The sequence below is a fragment of the Macaca fascicularis genome, chromosome X (assembly GCF_037993035.2).
Source record: "Macaca fascicularis isolate 582-1 chromosome X, T2T-MFA8v1.1".
Lineage (NCBI taxonomy): Eukaryota > Metazoa > Chordata > Mammalia > Primates > Cercopithecidae > Macaca > Macaca fascicularis.
This window is the reverse complement of record NC_088395.1, coordinates 118,413,915-118,436,643: the sequence shown is the minus strand read 5'-3', so window position 1 is coordinate 118,436,643 and position 22,729 is coordinate 118,413,915. Positions and strand designations below refer to the sequence as shown.

At 37.5% G+C, this 22,729-nt stretch overlaps 2 protein-coding genes across 3 annotated transcripts in view; one reads left to right on the top strand and one right to left on the bottom strand.

Moving 5' to 3' along the window:
* TRPC5 (transient receptor potential cation channel subfamily C member 5) overlaps window positions 1-22,729 on the top strand; it is a 329,816-nt gene that overhangs the window by 177,359 nt on the left and 129,728 nt on the right. The window lies entirely within an intron of this gene.
* Window positions 9,820-12,012, bottom strand: TRPC5OS (TRPC5 opposite strand). Its single transcript, XM_045384483.3, has one exon. The coding sequence runs from the start codon at window positions 11,887-11,889 to the stop codon at window positions 11,554-11,556; it is 336 nt and encodes a 111-aa protein (XP_045240418.1). The 5' UTR covers window positions 11,890-12,012; the 3' UTR covers window positions 9,820-11,553.

Below are 22,729 nucleotides of genomic sequence, written 5' to 3'. Positions count from 1 at the left end.
ATGCTTACTGAGCACTGTTCTGAGTGTTTGCAATACAGAAGACAGACACTGACCCTGCTTTCATGGAGCTTACAAGCTGGTAGTGGATATAGAGTAAATGATCACTGTAACGAATATATAGTTACCTACTAAGATATGTACTTTGAAAGAACAGTGTTCTGTGATAGCACATAACAAAGTATCCTATCCTATATACTGGGGACATAGTGGGCAGTGATTACAGAAGGGTCACTGCCTGGATGCTGCTAATTGTTGGCACAACTGAATCCCTGGCAGCCCCTTAGTGAGAAGGCTAAAAAACACAGTTGAAAGATGAAGTCATACTCAGGGTTTGTAGTTCAATAAAAGGTTGGAGCAGGATCTGCTATGGTATGACCTCCAAAATGTTAGGTTCCACCTCTTTGAAGGAGGGCAATTCAAGCAGGTCACAGGTGAGGCTCTGCTTTCCATTTAGGCAAGATTTACAATCAAGCAGGTGTAGTTCTATGCCATCTTATCAAACAGTTTGGGAGAGCCTCCTAACAAGGCTAACTTAGCCCTTTAAGGAAGCAGCATGATACCATGGAAAAAGCAGGGACTGTGGAGCCAGAGCAACTGAGGATAGAATTTTAACCCACTAGCTGTATGACCTAAAGAAACTCACTCCTATTTTCAGGGCATTAGTTTTCTCATTTATAAAATAGAGATGAAAATAGTTTCTTCACTTCATAGGGGATTGTGGGAAATAAGAAAATACAGCATTCAGTGCATGGCACCAGAAGTACTTTAATGTCCATTTCCATCTCTTTTCCATGCTACCTGGAGTCAAAGCAGCTGAGGGGTGCCTGCCAGCTGAAGGGCAACTGGCAGTGCCATTCCTTCATGGATCCAGGCTCTGAGACAAACCTCATTGTGTGTTTATCTGGTCCCTTTTTCTCAGACAAAAATAAAAGTACTATGCCTTAGAAATGAGGCAAAAAACAAATACCAGGGCAACCTGGAAAGGGATAAAAAATGAAGAAGAGCAACATGGAGATCGAAAGGGCTATACTGGAGGAAGTGGTAAATGGTTAGGCCTACCTATGAGTCCCCTTATTTTATTTTTGCCATTTACCTGCTTTAAGTTATTTCAATAAGCCTGGTGTTGTGCTTACTTCCCTGGAGAAATGTAAAGATAAAATAAAATAATAAAATAAAATAAAATAGGTAATGTACTTATGCATAGCGAAATACTGAGCATACAGTAGCAGTCAATAACTATTAGCTGAGCGGGGTGTGGTGGCTCACACCTGTAATCCCGGCACTTTGGGAAGCCAAAGTTGGCAGATCATCTGAGGTCAGGAGTTCGAGACCAGCCTGGTCAACATGGTGAAACCCAGTCTCTACTAAAAATACAAAAATTAGCTGGGCGTGGTGGCAGGTGCATGTAATCCCAGCTACTCAGGAGGCTGAGACATGAAAATCACTTGAACCTGGGAGGCAGAGGTTGCAGTAAGTCAAGATTGTGCCATGGTACTCTAGCCTGGGCAATAGAGTGAGACTCTGTCTCAAAAAATATTTACTATTAGCTGTTAAAATTATTCATTTTTATTGTTACACATGGAGGACTCGTGGCATATGGTCTAATTCTGTACAGTAAAATGGCAGGTAATAGACATAGTAAAGGCCCATCCTTCTCTTATCCCGCCCTCTCTCCCACAGCCCTGCTGTTGATATGAAGTATCAGTCATTGTGTTAAGCAGTCTGCTGTATCTACACTTTGATATAAGTATATATTTCCATTAAAGATGTATATTATTGTTTCAGTGTGTTTTCACTTTACATAAATTGTTATAATACTGTGAGAAAGAAAATCACAGATATTTTTAGAACATGAATTGCTTCCAAGTGACAGAATGGTTAATGGGAATAAAATAGTTTTTAAAAAATAGATAATTGCAGAATACAACTAAAGTTTACAATCCTCGCCCCGCTGAATATGAGATAAACTTTACAATTTTAGGCACCCCATGCTCTTTAAAATTGAGAATGCATTTATTTTCAAACAATTTCACTGTAATATTTCATCAATTTTGTGTTGGTAGGTCACCTTCTATTGTATGGCTTGACTCCACCTGCTCATATGATCTTCATTTGCCAGTTTTAGTTACTGTTGCATTTGAAAACCAGTGTGATGACTTTCTCACTGTCATGGGGATCTGCTTGTCACATGACCACGGAATCACTTTTGTATTATACATTAACTGCCCCCCAACCCTCATTAACCTTCTCATCACTTTTTTCCACTTTGTTTTAGTCCTTTTACTGTCCAGAAACTTTGTCCCTTGTATTCTTTATTCCATAATTTCTTATCATTGTTTTTACATAATATCTTTATGCTACTATATTTTCATATATTTCTTAACTATCATCCCACTAACCTGAATGTGCTGCGGGGTCTTATTTTTTCTTGCTCTCTTGATTAATCATCAGAGACTCCAACATTGTTTCCAGGGTCCATTCCTGTGTACACTGAAGTGGAATTTTTATTGTGGTAAGATATACCTAATATAAAATTTCAAATTTTAACCACTTGTAAGTTTACACTTCAGTGGAATTAAGTACATTCACATTGTGCAACCATCATCACTAGGATTCATTTTTGAAGATGCACAAGTTTTGGAGTGTCTATTTTACTTTCAATAGTGAACCTATCTAAGTATAGTTTCATATTTCACAAGGCCATTTTTTCAAAAAATTTATTTATTTATTTATTTATTTTTGAGACGGAGTCTCACTCTGTCACCCAGGTTGGAGTGCAGTGGCACAGTCTCGGCTCGCTGCAACCTCTGACTCTTGGGTTCAATCGATTCTCCTGCCTCAGCCTCCATAGTAGTTGGGACTACAGGCATGCACCACCACACCAAGAAAATTTTTGTATTTTTTTTTAAGTAGAGATGGGGTTTCGCCGTGCTGGCCAGGCTGGTCTTGAACTCCTGACCTCAAGTGATCTGCCCACCTCGGCCCCTCAAAGTGCTGGGATTACAGGCGTAAGCCACCGCACCCAGCCTATTTTTATTATTTTTAGAGACAAGTTCTCACTATGTTGCCTAGGCTGGTTTCAAACTCCTGGCCTCAAATTCCTGGCCTCAAGTGATCTCATCTCAGCCTCCCAAAGCGCTGGGATTACAGATGTGAGCCACCATGCCCAGCCAGCTAAATTATGTTTAATCCATAACACTAGCAAAGTAGCCTTTCTTAACTATTCAATATTATGGATATTCAGCAGTAATCAAAGTAATTTCAAAAGTTAGTAATCAAAGTAATTTCAAAAATCAAGTAATTTCAAAAGTAAATTACTTTTTGAAAAGTAATTCAAAAAGCAGTCTATTTATGCAAAGATCAACAATTTTAGGCCTGGTGCTATTCACTGACATTTGTGAATCAAATAAATGAAAACCATGGTATTTAGTAGACTGAATTGTTTCCATCAGATCACATCAAACTCTAGCTCCAGGTATACAGCTGGGATACTGAGTGACTGTCAACTTCAATGTCAATAGTGATAAAGAATATAATTCCATAGAGCCACTGAAATTCAAATATGGCCTAAAGTTTAGTCTCATAGCCAGAGACTTCAGAATCATTTGGAGATTTATATTTTGCTCCAAATTTTCCAAGATAAATTATCTTAGCAATGGCTATACATCAATTTTGACATAATTAGTTTCTCTTCAAACTAAGCCACACTGATTAGAAAGGCAGGCTTGAGAAATCATATATATCTCAAAGTTTATACTCCAAAGGCATTGCTTCAGGAATGTAAAACATAATTTATACTCATCAAACTCTATAAATCCCTTCTGAATTGTGACTTCATTTCTAGAAAAAAAAAACAAAAAACAAAAAAAACTGTAATCCTTCCCAACCTGTGAATTAGAGTTTTTAAAAAATATGTGGTTTCATTGAGTCTCAAATGCATACAGCCTCTAATTTCTCTCTATTCAATTCACATGTCTAGTTTAAGGCTGAATAATCCCACTTCTTAAACAAATCAGCAATGTCCTTTTTGGAGTTGTGTTTTTGTAATTTTAACTTTAGCATATAAATTTAGCTCAATGATATGAGCTACTGAGGTTCCAACAATTCAAGTGTCTGTGAGAACTTCGTTCTCAAATGTTCTTGATTTGAGGAATCACACTGATAAGTCTGTTCAATACATATCCAAAATCTAGTCTTTAAAAAAAAAAACTGAAACACTCACACTGTGCTTAGAACCACAAGCATAAAAACGTCATGATTTTGATCTTTATTTTATCATGTTATATAATACACTTGATTTTTGCAGTATAAACTCTTCTCATGTAGGATTTGATGAAACTAGACAAACCAATCTTTCCTTTCGATGCAAATAAATGAATGAAACCTAACTTTATGCTTCCATTATTATTATTATTTATTTTTATTTTTATTTTCGAGACAGAGTTTCACTATGTCACCCAGGCTGGAATGCAATGGTGCCATCTCAGCTCACTGCAACCTCCATCTCCCAGGTTCAAGTAATCCTCCCACCTCAGCCTCCCTAGTATCTGGAACTACAGGCATGCACCACCACGCCTGGCTAATTTTTGTATTTTTAGTAGAGACGGGTTTTACCATGTTGGCCAGCTGGTCTCAAACTCCTGACCTCAGGTCATCCACCTACCTGGGCCTCCCAAATTGCTTGGATTATAGGGATGAGCCACCACGCCAGTCCTATGTTTCCATTATGTTTATGGCAATTAACTCAGCTTTTCCATGTTAGACAAAATTTCTCAAATTCTTTGAAGGCATATAGTTTATGTGTGCTAACTCATCAAGAAAAACACATATTAACATCTTAAGTGGGTCACACTCCAGGATTTAGAGGAACACATTTTCCCTGAGGGTTACATATCAGGAGCCCCAAACCAAGATGGAAACATTTTTTAAAAGGACATTTTTTTTTTCAAATGACCTTCATACCCTAAAGACTGTAGGAGAATGCACAAGAATTATTTCCCAGGATCAGAATTATTCAAAGAGAAACTGCCTCTAGATGAGAATGAAATAACTGAGCTAAAAGAGAAAAGTTGTCTTTTCCATTTGATTCCATGCTTAATAACAGTTGGACCATGAGGTTCTGTCTTCAAGGATAGATAGGATTACTTCCTCAATGTCTGTAATCAGGAATAGGACAGAGCAGATGCACTACTTCTCCACTCTCTAGTGCCATCCCTGATGACACCTTGCTAAATCTTTTAAAGTGTGCTGTGATTCCAACTGGGGAAAAAATGAAGAAATACCCAGTACAAATGGAAATTTTCCCAATGAGTCGAGGTTTGTGGGAGAGAAGTATCAAGAACTCCGGCACCTTGGATAAGGACCCAAAGATAAGCCCATTCACATCTTAAGTTTTAAATAGACAACATGTCTTTTTAGAACTTGAGCCTAAAAGCTGTATTTCACACAAAACATTTTTTTTCTCCATAAAATGAGCTGCAACAGAGCTGATTTTCCAAAGCTGGAAGTTAGGGGTTTGCTTACATTAAAAATTTAGAAGTTATAGTTTCAAGAAAGGCATGTTCCCCCAAGTTTAAGTAAGAATAAAGGTATTAGAATAACCAATATTTCCAGAATTTGTCATAATATGGAGGCATGTGTATTTACGTGCTTTCAACAACAGATTTTGTCAATGACACCCTTTTTTTTTTTTTTTTTTTTTTAAGACAGGGTTTCGCTTTGTTGCCCAGGCTGGAGTGCAGTGGCATGATCTTGGCTCACTGCAACCTCCATCTCCCAGGTTCAAGCTATTCTCATGCCTCAGCCTCCTGAGTAGCTGGGATTACAGGCGCCCACCACTGTGCTGGCTGATTTTTTTGTATTTTAGTAGAGATGGGGTTTCACCATGTTGCCCAGGCTGGTCTCGAACTCCTGAGCTCAGGCAATCTGCTTATCTTGGCCTCCCAAAGTGCTAGGATTACAGGCGTGAGCCACCGCGCCCAGCCAGTTAATGACATCTTTGATTAGAGGAATCTGAAACACTAAAGTTGTGTTTCATAAACATTGCCCCCTTGTCCACCTTATATGAATATTTGGGGTAAACTTAAAATTATCTTTTGAGATGCCTTCAGCATTTTTCTTTTTTTTTTATTTTTTTGAGAAGAGTCTCGCTCTGTCACCCAAGTTGGAGTGCAGTGGTGCGATCTCGGCTCACTGCAAGCTCTGCCTCCCAGGTTCATGCCATTCTCCTGCCTCAGCCTCCCGAGTAGCTGGGACTACAGGCGCCCGCCACCACGCCCAGCTAATTTTTTGTGTTTTTAGTAGAGACGGGATTTCACGGTGTTAGCCAGGATGGTCTCAATCTCCTGACCTCGTGATTCGCCCACCTCGGCCTCCCAAAGTGCTGGGAGCCACCACGTCCGGCCACCTTCAGCATTTTTCTAGGGTCTTTTAAGATGAAATTGTGACCAGGTATAAAGACTTCAGTGATTTTCCTCACCTTGTAAAATGCAGTTCCAACCTTCATAAGTATAATGGCAATCACCTTCAAGGATTATTTATTACACTGAAGAGATGTGATATTGGAAGCCGACAGTTTTATCAATACAAGTAATTCACAAATAACTAACTTCAGGAACTAGAAGTTATTTTTTATTTCTTTAGGGATTTTCTGTTGGTTGGTTGGTTGGTTTGTGAGCTTACTGAGGGTTAAAGAGACAGAAGAAACCCAGTTTTAAATACGGGCTGGAGAGAGTAGGATCTCTGAAAAAATATATAAGAAATATTCCCAAGAGGAATCAGTAAGTACATCTAGTCTATTAAGATAAGACTGTCAGTACAAAAACACAACAGAAATCATAAAAATCAAGTTGGATCATAGTGGGTTAATAACGTTCAGAGTTACATAACCCCCTCAGGAACAAAATCTTAGCCTTGAATGGAATATAATTCATTATTTCCTGAAGGGCTTTTTCATATTGTTTTTTTCCTCATTGTTATTCCTACTAGAACTCAAGTAGACTCCCCAAAAGAATTCAGTTTGGTAAAAACAAACAAACAAACAAACAAACAAAAAAGCTCCAAAGAATGAAACAATAGCTGATTTCCAAACTCTAACTTTGGCATGAAGTAGAATAAGAAAGCTCTAATCTCTTAGAAAACAGGTGTAAAACTATTAGATAATTATTTCATGTCAAATAGACTTTCAGGTATTGTCATACAAACTTTTTTTTGCAGATGGGTGAATTTTCTTTTTAATTTTTAAGTTCTGGGGTACATTTGCAGGATGTGTAGGTTTGTCACATAGGTAAACATGTGCCTTGGTGGTTTGCTGCACTGATCAACCCATCACCTAGGTATTAAGTCCAGCATCCATTAGCTGGGAATCCATTACTGATGCTCCCTCTCCCCACCCCAGCCCCCAACAGGCCCCAGTGTGTGTTGCTCCCCTCCCTGTGTCCATATGTTCTCATTGTTCAGCTCCCACTTATAAGTGAGAACATGTGGCTTCTGGTTTTCTGTTGCTGCTTTAGTTTGCTGAGGGTAATAGCTTCCAACTCCATCCATGTCCCTGCAAAGGACATGATCTCGTTCTGTTTTATGGCTGCATAGTATTCCATGGTGTATATTTACCACATTTCCTTTATCCAGTCTATCACTGATGGGCATTTAGGTTGATTCCATGTCTTTGCTATTGTGAATAGTGCTGCAATGAATATATGCATGCACATTTTTCAGATATTCCTGAAAAGTCCTGATTTCATATATTGTCTCAATGTCAGATATGTCATGCCATGAAAACCATTATTTCAATTGTTCCTTATTATCACTGAAGGTAAGCAGAAAATTTATTAATAACCCTCATTTTGCAAATGAGAAAGGACTATGTTTAGAGATTTGTTTAAGATCATCTGACAAAGCCAGAAGTAGAACTTCAGACTCCTAGTACAACATTCTCTCTTATTATGCTCTGCTACCTTATGTTGAGTGAAGTTCTTGTGTGCCCATTTGGTAGCCTCCAAATTCACCACCAGGTATTTTAAGATGACCACACCTTTTTTGATTTGTGAATGAAAGTTTATTAGTTAAAATCTTTTGAAAGAAAACAATAAAATGGTTTAGATCAATAGCTAATACAGATTTTAAACAATCATAAGATAATAACCAGCAGTAATCATCACACATAAGAATTTATATAGGCACAACTCCCCACATATTTTAGCCCAAGCAAATCAGGGTGAAAACTTGTACTACCTAATCTAATGCCATCTACCAGCCTATCTTCCTTGATTTTCACACCTTTAAGCTTGTCTCAGAATGATGAGCCCCTCTCTTTTCTGCCATGCTATATAATAATTGGCTTTAGCATTGGTCTTAAGAAGATACAGAAAAGGGCTAATTTGCATAAAGGATCAGCCACTCACTCCATTCTCCTGGAGGAGATGCAGGATTTCAATCAGAGATATCCAATCAGTGGACTAAACTAGTTAATAATTCTCCATCTAATTGAGCTTTCAGATACACGACTTATGTCAATCGCCTACCAGCTATTTATAGCAACATCTTAGGGTTGGCTAATTTGCAGAAGACAAAAACAGGGCTTTGGTCATAAACCTGTTTAGAAACTAACTCCATATCATGGCTTTCCATCGTAAACAGTCGCATAACTGTTGACAATTTATTAATTTGCTTCTCTCTCCTGAAAACACCATCCCCGCTAGTTCTTGTTCCTAAGTATTGTCTTATTTCCTAAACATTTCTTTTCACTATTAACTCTAATTCTGTTCCATAGAGAAAACATACTTAATACAACAATCCATTCCTTGGAGCAGGGGTCATATCTTAACAATTCTTAAGCGCATACAATTACAAAATCAAGGCAAACACTGGAATATATCTTATCTAGTTCCTGAGGTACCGTTACAGTACAATCTGTCCAGGTGACCCAGGCAAACAAGGGGCCCGCCAGCTCCACATATTATGAGGTTGTAGCATGTTCCTGCTTTGATGCCTAAGGACTATATTAAACATTACGGGCTGTCTTATGGGCTGGTTCAAATCTTTGTCCTGTTTCAAGGTCTAGAGTAGTCTCACGGATTTCTCTTGATGTAGTTTCATAACCTCCTTGAGTTAGTATGGTTACTTGTGTTCTCTTATAATACACTAACAGTTTTAACAAGCTTACATTAATCTGTTGTAGAATTGTTATAAAGTCCATATTCCAAAGTTCTACTCGGAGGAATAGCTACATTTTGGGATCTATCATGTCTAAGAGCACCAGGTCTGTCCTGCTACAGTTAAACTGCTCACCAAATAAAATTTGTAGCGGACTGGTGGCTTCTCCTTGGATGTGTTCTCTGATATTGTCCAGGTATTTATGCTTTGAGTTTTATTGTGACACAAAATTATAGCCCAGTTTCCTAAAGTCCAAATCCTTGTGGGGAGTGTGTATCTTCCCTGGCTGTTTCTGAAGCTATAATTAAAGCAAAGGTTCCTTTAACTTTTATCTAGTTCTCATATTTTTATTCTTATTTACTAAATGTATAAGTTTTCTTGTTTAACTGTTATCACTAATCTTTCTAGTAAAACTGTTCCTAATGGAATGGAGTGATAAACTGTTTCACCTTGCTTTCCCACTACTCTATTTAGGTTAATTTGGCATAGTCACTTTGTACTCCATCAATTATTTGCCATTTTTGACATAACTGCATATCTAGAGTCCCCTATACTGGGAAAGCGAGATAGTAAGATTCAGTTTGTCCAGTGATTGTGGCAGTAAAATCCCTCAATCTGCTATCCCATGTGGATTTTAATTATCCAGTTGTTGTTTTATGATATAATTTTTATTTTTCCTATTTGTGTTTTTCTTTGCTCCTCTAAGTCTCCTGAATCTTCACCTACTCTTATCAATCCTTTCACATAGTAGTCTATTGTAGAAAGTTCTCATATTAATATTTGAATAGTTCCATAAATTCTGATTTGCAAAGATTAGCTCTGAAGTCATCTGTGTTAAATATCATTTTAATCCTTTTGACTATATGCTTTAGGCCTTTATATGAATTGCTATAGTCCAATTTCCACCAGTGTGGATTTCCTTCTACATCTCATTTCTTTGCAGTTTGTATATAATACATTGTCTAGTGATATACCTTTATATCTTTACCTAGTTGTTGCCCATGTCATGAGATGCAATGGTCATTCTCTAGGAAGGAGGGCCATAGTGTCCATGGGCTTGTCTAAAAGGTAGCTATTTTTCCAAATAAAAATGAGGGTACTGTATGGCATGCAATTGATATGGTCAGTAAATTTCCTGCATATTTATTTCGTCTCTTTCTGTTTTGATTTGTGGGTCCTTCAGCTATTCCATTTTCCCCTTCTGGCATATGCAAAATTATTGTGGCTAAATACCAACCCATATGTTATCTAAATTCATTACTGTACCTATCTCTCAACAGTAAATATTTCTGGTCTGAGGTTGCAGCAGATTCACTGTAATAAGCCTATTAACTATTCTTTTTAAATTAAGCTGTATTCAGGAAGATATATTTTATCCACATCCAGTGCGGATAAATTACATACCATTACAGAATCAAGGCAAACACTGGAATATATCTTATCTAGTTCCTGAGGTACCATTACAGTACAATCTGTCCAGGTGACCCAGGCAAACAAGGGGCCAGCCAGCTCCACATATTATAAGGTTGTAGCATCGTCCTGCTTTGATGCCTAAGGACTATATCTAGTCCACAGATATCTAGTCCAATATGGTGAGTGTTTGTCTTTCCATCAGTGAATAATCCTTGTAGGGCTTTCCTTAGCCCTTCTATTACTTCTCTCTTTGATTATTTGGTATAGTGTGCCTTTTCCATTTGGGGAATAACAGTGCAAAGTAGCTGCAATGTGGTCAGAATGTGCAAGAACAGTCCTGCATTGGAACTCTTGGTCCCAGCTTTTTCAGTTTTCTCCTTGGCAACAGTCATTTGAAAATCCTTCTGCACTTTTATTATCTGGTAGATAGTGCTCTTTTAAAATTACCTCCCTTAGTCTGCTATAGCATTTTTAGTTGGACACATGCTCTCTAAAAGGATAAGTTAGGAGTTATATCCTTTCAAATAAAAGCATCCCAACATTGTCTTGTTAATGTGAATGTATTCATTTACTGTGATGCTACCCTGGGGGATATTCCCCTTTTCATTTCCACTCATTGGAGAGCAGTGAAATTAGTCCCAAGATGTGATAGAGTTTGTCAGTTCTCCCTTCCATAATTAGGTGAGGAATTTCTTTTCTTTACTATTGTTTGCTCCCATCATCAGAAATTCTAGCATGACAGTAAGCACAGGTAAAGGGAGACCTACATGGCAAAAGCCAGAACTTTTTGAATAATAACAAAGAGGAAAAAAAGATCAGCTTTTGCTAGAAGTAAATCAAGTCTTACTTGTTATATGGGTTATTAGTAATGAAAATGTACAGAACTGTGAGAAAACACATATTGCTAATATACAGAAAATAAGAATATATTGAAACAGAGAAATGATCAGTTTTCACATCCCTGGGGGCGGGGGCAGAAATTGGGTCTTAGTCACTTGTTAAGTCATCATTTATACCAGAGACTGTATCTTCATATAAGTTATCCATGTCTAACATAGCCTGATCTATATCAAACATTAGGTCTTCATCCTCTCTTGGTGTAAGTATTGAGTCTAAGTCTGAGAGATCAGGGAGATCTGGTAGCGAAGGCTCCTCAGGAAGAGGTGCATCTGCTTCAGTCTCTTCTGCTCTACCATTTTCTTCTACATAAGGAACTTCTTGTACTTGTATAATGAATTGTAAAAGCTCATCAGCTATTCTTATTAACTGGGCTACACAAGCAACAAGTCCATCAATGAGTACAGGAACTGACACAGAATCCATGCTGCAGTGCTCTTCTAAATAGACAAAATATCACTACAAGCTCTAGCAAATGGACTCTCGGTGACAATGGATAGTATAAGGGGCTAACAAAGGTTCTGTGGTTGGTTTAGGCCAGAAATTAAGATGTTGATATGATTATGATGCTGATCAAGTACAGAATGAGAACAGTAGAACAATAGAACTTTTTGATGATGTTGGTAAACCGTGCACAGAATTTATATATGGTACTCTTGTTTGTACTAGTGGTGAACTGCTATTATAATGACCATCAGGCGGACTGTCACAGCCAAGAGAAAACAGCAAAGCAGACCTAATAATAAAAAAGAGAGATATAAAGATTAGTATCTTTGAGCCTTTATCCATCCTACAGGCTACAGCTACTGGTTACCCCATCAAGAATTGCCGTTAAGCTTGAAATGATATGTCTAACTATAGCCCCTCCTTTGTTGCTGGCCTTGTGAGGCTCTACTACTTCTCTTTCCTTTGAAAACCTCATGGTCTTTATCTCTTGTTAAGAGATTTGGTAGAAAAGTAAGCATAGGCAGTTTGTCTGTCTTTCCTGAACATCTCATTTGAGGAAGGATACACTCACTCAGGGTCTGTCAATTATTAGCACCTTTGCCTCATTGCCACTTATATCTGGTGCTGCTGAATTCTTTCTGTGTTTTTTGGAATCCATTCATTAAAATTTCCAGATGCCCTGCAGCCTGGGGAGTTTATGGTAAATAAAAGTCCTATATTCTCTGTATTTTGCCAAACTTTGGAGAATTTCAGTTATAAAACTAGTTCCTTGATAATTTCCTATTACTGCCCCTCTTCCATATCTAGCAGCTCGTTCTTCCAACTTTATCTAAAGCTATGGTTGTACTATTTTCATCTGCATTTCTGGTGGGCTCTTTGCAAACCCACTTTCTGAGTAAGTATATACTTGTGTAAGGCAATATTATTTGTTTGAAAATCTAGATATTGACTCAATATAATCTACCTGCTACATTTATCTGGTTTACCACTCCCCACCACACTTAAAGTGAACCTGTTGAGGATACAGGAAGTTTTTAGTATTTTGACATATCTCATATTTCTTACTCACTTGTTTATTTGATTCTGTTTTTCTAACTCTTTCTTCTCTACTAACCTGGTACATACATGCCCACATGCCCTGAGGTTTCACAAGCCCATCCTACAACCTTAAATTGAACTGAAAAGGGAGCCGAGTTGAAACTTAGAGTCCCCAAAACGTCAGGGTATACATTAGTTTTGGGGGCCTAGATTATCTCCCCTCTCATTCCAAACAGATTATTCTGCTTTTCCATTCTGATGAGCTGATACATGTCTTTATAAGAATTTCTAAATTCCTTTCACAAATTTATTTTCATATCTCCCTTTACCAGATTGTATTTCCTGCAATAGTCCAGTTCTGTATGGCTGATCAGTGTAGCTATGTACCTTTGGCCAGTTTTTTTTTTTTTTCTTGGTTATATCTACATGTTAAATTTCTGGCTATTAATTCTGCAAATTGGGCTAACTTTCTTTCTCCAGCTCCAGTCAGGCTTTTCCTAGTTGAAAGCCTTAGGAGGTAGTCATCTATATAACTCCTTTAGGATTCTACCAAGTCTATTATTGCCCAGTTTTCAGCAGTTCTGACCAGAGTGGGGCCCAGCAAGCCACAGACTTCACTTTCAGCTGACTGTAATCCTTGGATATTTATTGGAGTACAGAAAATCATCAGCCAGATGATCTGTGATTTGCACATAGAGCTTGCTGGTCTCCACAGGGCCTTTTTCGACCCACTCAGTTGTATACTATCTCCACTTAGTATAAATCCTGTAAGATCACTACATTTTTTTTTGTCCCAAATCCTAGCAGTAGACATGGGGTTTGCCCTGATGATAAGGGTCACAACAATAATGACCAGAAGGCACGATTTTGTTGGAGGCAATTTTCCATATGGAATATAGGAGAATGGGTACTAGAGGCAGAGCAATTTGTTTTATTAATTCAAAGGATCTGTTTGTTTAAGAGAAAAACGTCTCATGAAAGAAAATATGGAGAGAAATCAAGGAAAGGAATTCGGCATTTATTTAGAACATGCATCAGCTCATCAGAAGGAAAACACAGAAGAAAGATGTGTGTTAAATATTGTTAGAGAGCACCATCACATTTTTCAAAGGAAGCAATAACTACTATATGGTATATACAGCCCAAAGGCACAAGAAGATGACAGGAACACCCTCACACAAACCTATTTAACTTCTGACTTCCCATTCACCCAGTTTTTTTTCTCAACTTCTCTATCTTCCTCTGGGACTCCTTTATTCCTCCTCTTGGTCAATATGCTTCCATTTATTCACCTATGTGTTTCATTCTATTTCACACCCTCTCTATCTCCATCTACTCTTACCCTTTTCCATCATCTTTTCTTGTCTCTCTCTCCTAAAACTGGGAAAAAAACTGGAATAAATTATATTTGATTCATCAAATTTTTATTGTATTTATTGAGTTGTACATTACACAACCTAAACATAAAAAGCAGAGAGGTAGAACATTCCATATTTTGCTCTCTTATAAGACAAATGTAGTTACTTATTACTTTTTGTGGCCCTTGATTTTTTTTGTGGGGTGGGGGACTCAGTCGCTTTTGATGGGAAAAACAATTAGTGACCTTGCCTTAACTTTCTTGACCCTTATATTAGCTGATCCACCATTTTTATTCTCAAACCATCTCAGAACTTAGCAACTAGAAGGTGAGGAGAGGGCAAGAAGAAACTTGAAGAAACTGCTAAGTATTCCAATAATAAGAAAGAGTAACAGTGTAGCATCAGCTTATGCCAGTTATGGCAATTTCCAAAGCAACCAACTCTGGACACCTCAGCTAGCCTAAAGGGGTATTTTGGATAGTTTATGCCTAGCCTTAACTCACTTTAAGGGACTTTTTATTAGCTATATCCTCTGCCTGGGATTCCTTTCTCCTTGGTGGGGGAGGAGTGGGGACTTCGGGTCATTCTGATATCTACTTTAATATCACCTCCTCAGATTTCTTACCCCTCAACCTGGGTAAAGCCTCTAATCATCCCTTTCCCATTACACACAAATTTCATTTTTGCATGATGGTATCTATAGCTAGCTCATATTTTCTTGTTTAATTATTTGTTTTTCTGTCTCTCACCTTACCCCTACATACATATAGACTAAAATGTAATTGTCATGAGACTAAGAAATCTGTCTGTTTTGTTTTCTGCTATATCCCCAAAGAACAGAAGAGTGCTTGCCAGCATAGTATGTAATCAGTAAGTGTCTTTGAAAAAAACGAAATAATGGAAGGAGGGAGGGAGGAACAACTTTCAGCACATTCATTCCGTAAATATTATCAAGCTTCAATCATGCATGTGGGAAACAGGGGATACAAAAATGGACCAACTCATCAAAACATACAGTTAATAAAATGAACAGGCAACCCAAAGACTGAGAGAAAATATTCACAAAATATATATCTGACAATGAACTTTCAACCAGAATATATATATTCTGGTTGAAAATATATAACATATGTATACAACATAAATATATAACAGAATATATATATTCTGGTTGAAAGTTCACTGTCAGATATATATTTATATATATATGTGTGTGTCTATACATATATATATATAAAGAACCCCTACAACTCAATAATAAAAAGACGAACAACCCAACTTAAAAATGGTCAAAAGATCGGAACAGACAATTCAAATGAAGAGCTAATAAGCACATGAAAATATCCTCAACATTATTAGTAACCAAAGAAATGCAAATTGACATCACACTAAGATACCACAATACACTCAGTAGATTGGCTAAAATTAAAGACTGATAACATCAAATATTGACAAAGATGTAGAGGAACCAGAATTCTCACACACATTTATACTACTGGTAGGAGTATAAAATCGTATTATGTTTTTGGAAAAACATCAGTTTCCTATAAAACTAAGCATATACCTATCTATATCCCAGCAATTCCACTCCTAGGTATTTACCCAAGAGAAGTGAAAGTTTACAAAGTGACTTTTACAAGAATAGCTATAGAAGTTGTACGCATAATCACCAAAAAGGAGAAAGAGCTCAGGTATCTATCAAGAAGAGAATGAATAAGCAAACTGTTGTATAGTCACACAACGTGATACTGATAAGCAATAAAAAGAAAGGCACTACTGACAGGGACAACAACATGGAGGAATAATCAACATTATACTTAATGAAAGAAGCCAGACACAAAAGATTACATGCTGTATGATTCCATCCATACACAATTTTAGAAAATGCAAAATAATCTATGTAGAAAAAAAATCAGAATAGTGGTTGCATTTATGGGAGTAGGAACTGATTGGGAAGGGGCATAAAGGAACTTTCTAGAGTGATGGTAGTGAACATGTTTAGATAAGGTCATGGGTTACACAGGAGTATGCATGTGTCAAAACTCATTGAATGGTACTCTAAAAATTTGTACATTTCGCTATATGTAAATTTTACTCCCTTCAAAAAATTAACCAAGCATAATCCCCAGCCTCTGAAAGCATATGTCAGATGCAATGATGTGCCCATAAAAAATTTTCTAATAAATTGTCACATTAATGGGAGACCTATTGTGTATCAAGGACTGTAAAATCCACTTTTCTTATATTACAGGTTGAGTATCCCTTATCCAAAATGCTTGGTACCAGAAGTGTTTTAGATTTCAGATTTTGGAGTATTTGCATATACATAATGAGATATCTTAGGAATGGAACCCAAGTCTAAACATGAAATTCATCTATGTTTCATAAACACCTTATACACATAGCCTGAATATAATTTTATAGAATATGTTTAATAATCTTGTGCACTAAACAAAGTTTGTGTACTCCAAACCATCAGAAAGCAAAGGTGTCATGTTGGTGCTCAAAACGTTTTGGATTTTGAAGCATTTAGTATTTCAAATGTTGAGATTAGAGATACTCAACCTGTAGTACATTTAATCCTCACAATAAAATCATCCTATGAAGTTATAGGTGGAAAAACTGAGGATCAAAGAGATTCGGTAATTTGTCCATGAGCACACAAGTAAAGGTGCAGAGATGGATATCAGCCCAGGTCGGACTTCTAATATCCTATGCTAGAGGGCACAAATTTAGGTGACCTCAGGAGCAAATCTGCCTTATTCAGGGCCAGAGCTGACATCTCATTCTCCTAAGCAGAAATAGAACTGAGAATGTTAATGTCATTTGCTATCCCTAGAAACTGGCTGAATTCCAAGTTGAATGTGACTTAGGCAGATTAGTCCCCTAAGAAATCCCCACTATCTGTGACTGGGAGGTTCAGGGATATATCCATTATCTATCCTTCCACTGACCTACTGAATTGGCCCAAATGTTCATAAACTACTTACCTGAGATAGAGCTGAGAGGGATGGGGGTATCAAGGCTCAGCCTATTAAACAATTTGCAGACTTTGCTTCCAAACAGGATGTGAACATTCCTGCAACAACAACAACAAAAACAACACCCCCACACACACCAAAAAAAAAAAGATAAATTGCTAAATCGATAAGCAAGGATGAGATTAACCAACATTTCAAAGAGCAAAGAGCCCTTTCTAAGTGAACTGACAATCGGACTTTTTTCCTTCCCTGTGACATTTGCTAATTCTGGGCACTGTTGAAGATGAAGCTTGACTGTAAAGCAGAAGGACTCTCCTGAGGAAAGGAGAAATGAGCATAACTTTTGGCAGTTGGGAGACACTAAAATAATGGGATGGAAACTTGAGAAGCCCAAAATGCAGGGCTAGTTTTTCTTACCTGAAGTCATCTGAGTTCTGGGCTGGTGTCTGGGCAGGAAAGGCACAGGAAAATCTCCTGCAGTCTCCTGGTACTTCAGAGACAAATTCTCCCTCTAGAGGGGAACTGCCCCAAACAGGCCACCGGTCTCCACTTTAAAAGGTTACCTAGATTTTGAAGTTAGAGGGACAAAGGGAAAACTAATGAGTCAAAAAGATCAAAACCACTCCCAAAGGGCAATTTGGACAAAATGATTCTAAAATGCATAAAGATACATAAAGGGCTAGTGATATTGAAACATCTTCAGGAAGAACAAATTGAAGGACATATGCTACCAGATATCAAGACTAGTTATACAGTTACGGAAATTAAGACAGCATGGTACTGGCTGAAGGACAGACAAATCAATGGAACCATGACCCTTACCTCATGCCAGATACCAAACTAATACTAATAATGATTTGAAATGAATCATAGGCCTAAATATGAAAGTTAAAACAACAAAGCTTCTAGATCACACCACCAGAGAAAATCTTCATGATCTTAGGTAGGCAAATACTTCCCATAGGACAGAAAACATTAACCATGAAAGAAAAGATTAATTACACCTTAAGAGGATGAAAAGCCAACCACAGACTGGGATAAAATATTCACAATATATATCTAACAAACGACTTATATCCACTACACTCATACATTTTTTAAACTCCTACAAATCAATAAGAAAAATATAATCAGTCTAATTTTTTAAAAATACAAAAGAATTGAACTGGCACTTCATAGAAGAGAATATCCAAATGGCTCATAAGCATATAAATAGGTGTTCATCACTATTACTCATCAGGGAAGTGCAAATTAAAACCACAATGAGATATGCAAAACCCACCAGAAGAGCTAAAATGGAAAAGACTGACAACACCAAGAACTGAAAACATGGAACAACTGGAACTCTCATAGATTGCTGGTGAAATTGTTAACTGGTACAACTACCTTGGAAAACTATTTGGCAGTATCTGCTAAAACCAATCATACCTCTATCACATGACCCTGGAATGCTACTCCTAAGTATATAACCAAAGGGTGTACAAATATCCACCAAGATACAGGTACAAGAATGTTGAAATAAACCAGATGCATGAAATTAGCTATCATATCACTCCATTTACATGAAATCCAAGAACAGGCACACAAATCTATGGGAAAGAAGTGAACAAAGTGGTTACCTCTGGGTAGGGGGTTATTGACTCAGAAGGGATATGAGAAAGCCTTCTGGGATGCTGGGAATGTTCTACATCTTGATATAATCACATATGTTAAAAAACAAAAGCATTGATATGCACCCTTAAAGTTTGTGCAGTTTACTATATGCATGCCATACCTCAAAAAAATAGTTTTATTTTTTAAATTTTAGGCCTCCATCCTACAAAAACTAATGAGGACAGCAAGACAGTGATAAAAGTCTTACCAGGATTCAGCAAGCCAGTCATCAAAGTTAATGAAAATGGAATGAAGTATGAATATGCAGGGGAGAGTCCCTTTGGCCTGTGTGGCTCTCTACTTCACGGCAGTGCTAAGGCAAGAGACCCTTATGGCTAGGCAGAGTTTTTAATTGATACAAGATGAGATAACCTATATCTTACAAGTAGCTCATAAAGACCCCTGAGGCAGAGGCCATACTATCCATCTGGTAACTGACATCTTTGACCCCATTAAATTTTTATTAATCTCTCTCTCTTTTGACATTTTCTGTCTGCACAACTAATCAAAAGTCACTATTTTTCTTTTAGCTGAAAGTCCTATCTGGCAATTTTGCAATGCTCCTAATTGGAAAATTGGCAATAAGTGTCTAACAGTAGGATGGAAAAAAAGCAAAGAAATCCAAATCCTCTGGGTCTATCTTTATAGTTGATAAGCTTCTTTGTATTAGGTAAGGTAAATTAGTTCATATCCAAGGAGAACAGAGGCAGTTATGTGGGAAATATTAAAATGTACCTTTAGTGAGGGTGGGTGCCAGATTCCTATTTACAAACAGGTAAATTTTTTTTCCATAGTGCTCCCTTCTCCAATGCTACAGTAACATTTGGATACATGCATTCGATATAGATTGTTTTAAAAAAAAACGCCTACAGACATATAACTTCTCATTGCCCTCTTCACCCCTTGAGGAAACGTCAAGAGAACTTTATCCACAAAGGGGCAAATTTTCACAATTTTGACATAACAGAAGCATCTCTAGGGGCTTTTGTTCATAAAATGAACAAAAAACAGTATTTACACTTTAAACTCTTTCTGAAAAAGCTACAAACTTTTGCCTTTAAAAAAATAACTGTGTGCAATACAGCATTTGCCTGTTATAGGATCTGACATTTAAAAATCCCCATGAAGCATCTTTAATTTATCAAGAAAGAAAGGAAAGAATTGTGCAGCTGAGGAGCTAAACATGGCCCCTTCTTGAAAATATATGAAAAATTCAAACCTAAAACTAAAAAAAGGGGGAGTAGGAAATGTCCTTATGGTCAATTTAAACCAAACTCTACTGAATTTCTTTCCTCCTCCAAATTTGTTCATTGCTTCAGAGAAAAATCAGACTGGCTTACCCTTCAGAAAAACAACTTAGTAGAGAAAAACAACCACTTTTGAAAATACATCTTGGTTATTTTCCTAGACAGATACAGTGTTTCCTCAAAATACTGTTCGAACATGAGGATAGACACTCAATCTTAACCTGGTAGGACCCTACACAGGCTTGCCCCTGAGGCTTGGCCACTATGAGATGCTCCCAGGCCCTTAGAGAGTCTGGAAAGAGATGTAATACTTCTAGAAAGATTTTTTTGGTTTTCAAATATTACAGTACAGATGACAGGGTCTAAAATAAGGGAAATAAAAACAGAGCTTGGAGGTAACAAGAACAGGGGTTCTATTTCCAAGTCTTTCTTCAGCTTTCTGAGAGGGGAAAAAAAAGTTGTGGTTGTTTGTTTGTATATGCTTTTTGGGAGAGATATAAAATGATACCAGTGGTTATAAGGATAGGATCTGGTATCCAAAAAAAAAAAAAACACAAAACCTGTATTTGAATTTCAACTTCACCACTTACTAACTAGAAGGTTGCTAAGCTACTCTTTGTGTCAGTTTCCTCATCTGTAAGATGAAGATAATGACAGTGGTGAGAATTACATTAGTTAGTTAGCACAACAAATTTTAAATGGTGTCTGGTATATAATTAGCACCTAATAAATGCTAGCTGATATAATTGCACTGGAGAAATTCCAGGATCTGGAAAATAGTATGTGGTACATCATGACTAGTGAATAGCTACCTATGGAAGGCAGGAGAAGAGATGGCTGCAGGCATAACAAAAACTGGAAAGACATGCCAGAGACACAATTCATCTCAGAGTTAGAACCAATATTCGATGATGACTTTGAGCTTGGGTAAAAATGTGAGGGAACAAGACTGTCTTGAAGCTGTAGTTCACCAATGACCCTTTCAGGAGACCTAAGGACAATCAAAGACTGTAGAGAATCCTTGAGGATTAGCAAATCCTCCTAGTCTAACTTCCTCTGAAGCACTTCCTTATTCTGGCTTTGAGCTTTGGTGGGACTGTAGCTCACATGCACCACTCCTGGCCTGGTGAAAGCTAACTACATTGTGAGCTACACAGTGACTATGCCTCCAACATACTGCCAGTTACACAAAGCATGCCCTCCACCTGGTATTGTGACAATGATTCTTTCGAAGCATGAAATCCTTAGAAACATTTACTTGGAAAGTAATCGGCAAGGTCATTGAGACAAGACAATAAAGGCCCATTATCCTATGTCTAGCGTGACTTCACCCAAACTAATTCAAAGTTTCAAGTATTCCTTTGTGAATCATTTGGATAAGAAGGAGAACATTATGCAGATATCTTTGTGTACTTTTTACTTCATACCATCCTAGCCTGGATTTAGTCCCTAACTTCAGAAATATATCTCAGAAATTTGATAAGAGAAAGACGAAGCACCAGTTGTGGCCTCCTCTATGTTTCTATGGCAAATGCCAGCTTGGCAAGAAAGAACAGGTTAGTGTATTTTACCACATGGAAAGATGATCACAGATTACAGATTGCTTCCCTCTGCCTGCAAATGTGCTTAATGCCTGTCCACCAAAGGAAAGGCCCTTCTGTTTTTAATGATTTCAAAATAACATTCCATAGCATCCCTTGGTAATTCATTCCAATATGTTATAGTTTCTGTCTTCTGGTAATTATATCCTCAACTATGTTCACATACATTAACTTATAATAATCCTGTGTAGTGGCCATGCGTGGTGGCTCATGCCTGTAATCTCAGCACTTTGGGAGGCCAAGGCAGGGCAGGCGGATCACGAGATCAGGAGTTCAAGACCAGCCTGGCCAGCATAGTGAAACCCCATCTCTACTAAAAATACAAAAAATTAGCCGGGTGTTGTGGTGGGCACGTGTAATCCCAGCTACTCTGGAGGCTGAGGCAGGAGAATTGCTTGAACCTGGGAGGCAGAGGTTGCAGTGAGCTGAGATCGTACCATTGCACTCCAGCCAGGGCGACAGTGTGAGACTCTGTCTCAAAAATAAAATAAATAAATAAATAAAATAATCCTCTGTAGCAAGGATTATACCTATTTTACAGTTGAGGAAATGAAGAACCAAATAGGGTAACTGACTCGCCAAGATTGCATAGCTGATTAGTAGCAGAGCAAGAATAAGAACCTGAATTCTTGGCTATTATTAAAAAGTCAGAAAATAACAGATGCTAGTGAAGTTGCAGAGAAAAAGAAATGCTTATACGTTGTTAGTGTGAGTGTAAATCAGTTCAGCCATTGTGGAAGACAGTGTGGCAATTCCTCAGACCTAAAGACAGAAATACCATTTGACCCAGGAATCCCATTACTAGGTATGCACCCAAAGGAATATAAATCCTTCTATCATAAAGACAGATGCACACATTATGTTCATTGCAGCACTATTCACAATAGCAAAGACATAGAATCAATCTAAATGCCCATCAATGGTAGATAGGATAAAGAAAA

Bases quoted from the DNA above. Each gene is read 5' to 3' on its own strand.
- TRPC5OS (XM_045384483.3), bottom strand. From the start codon at position 11,889: ATGGATTCTGTGTCAGTTCCTGTACTCATTGATGGACTTGTTGCTTGT.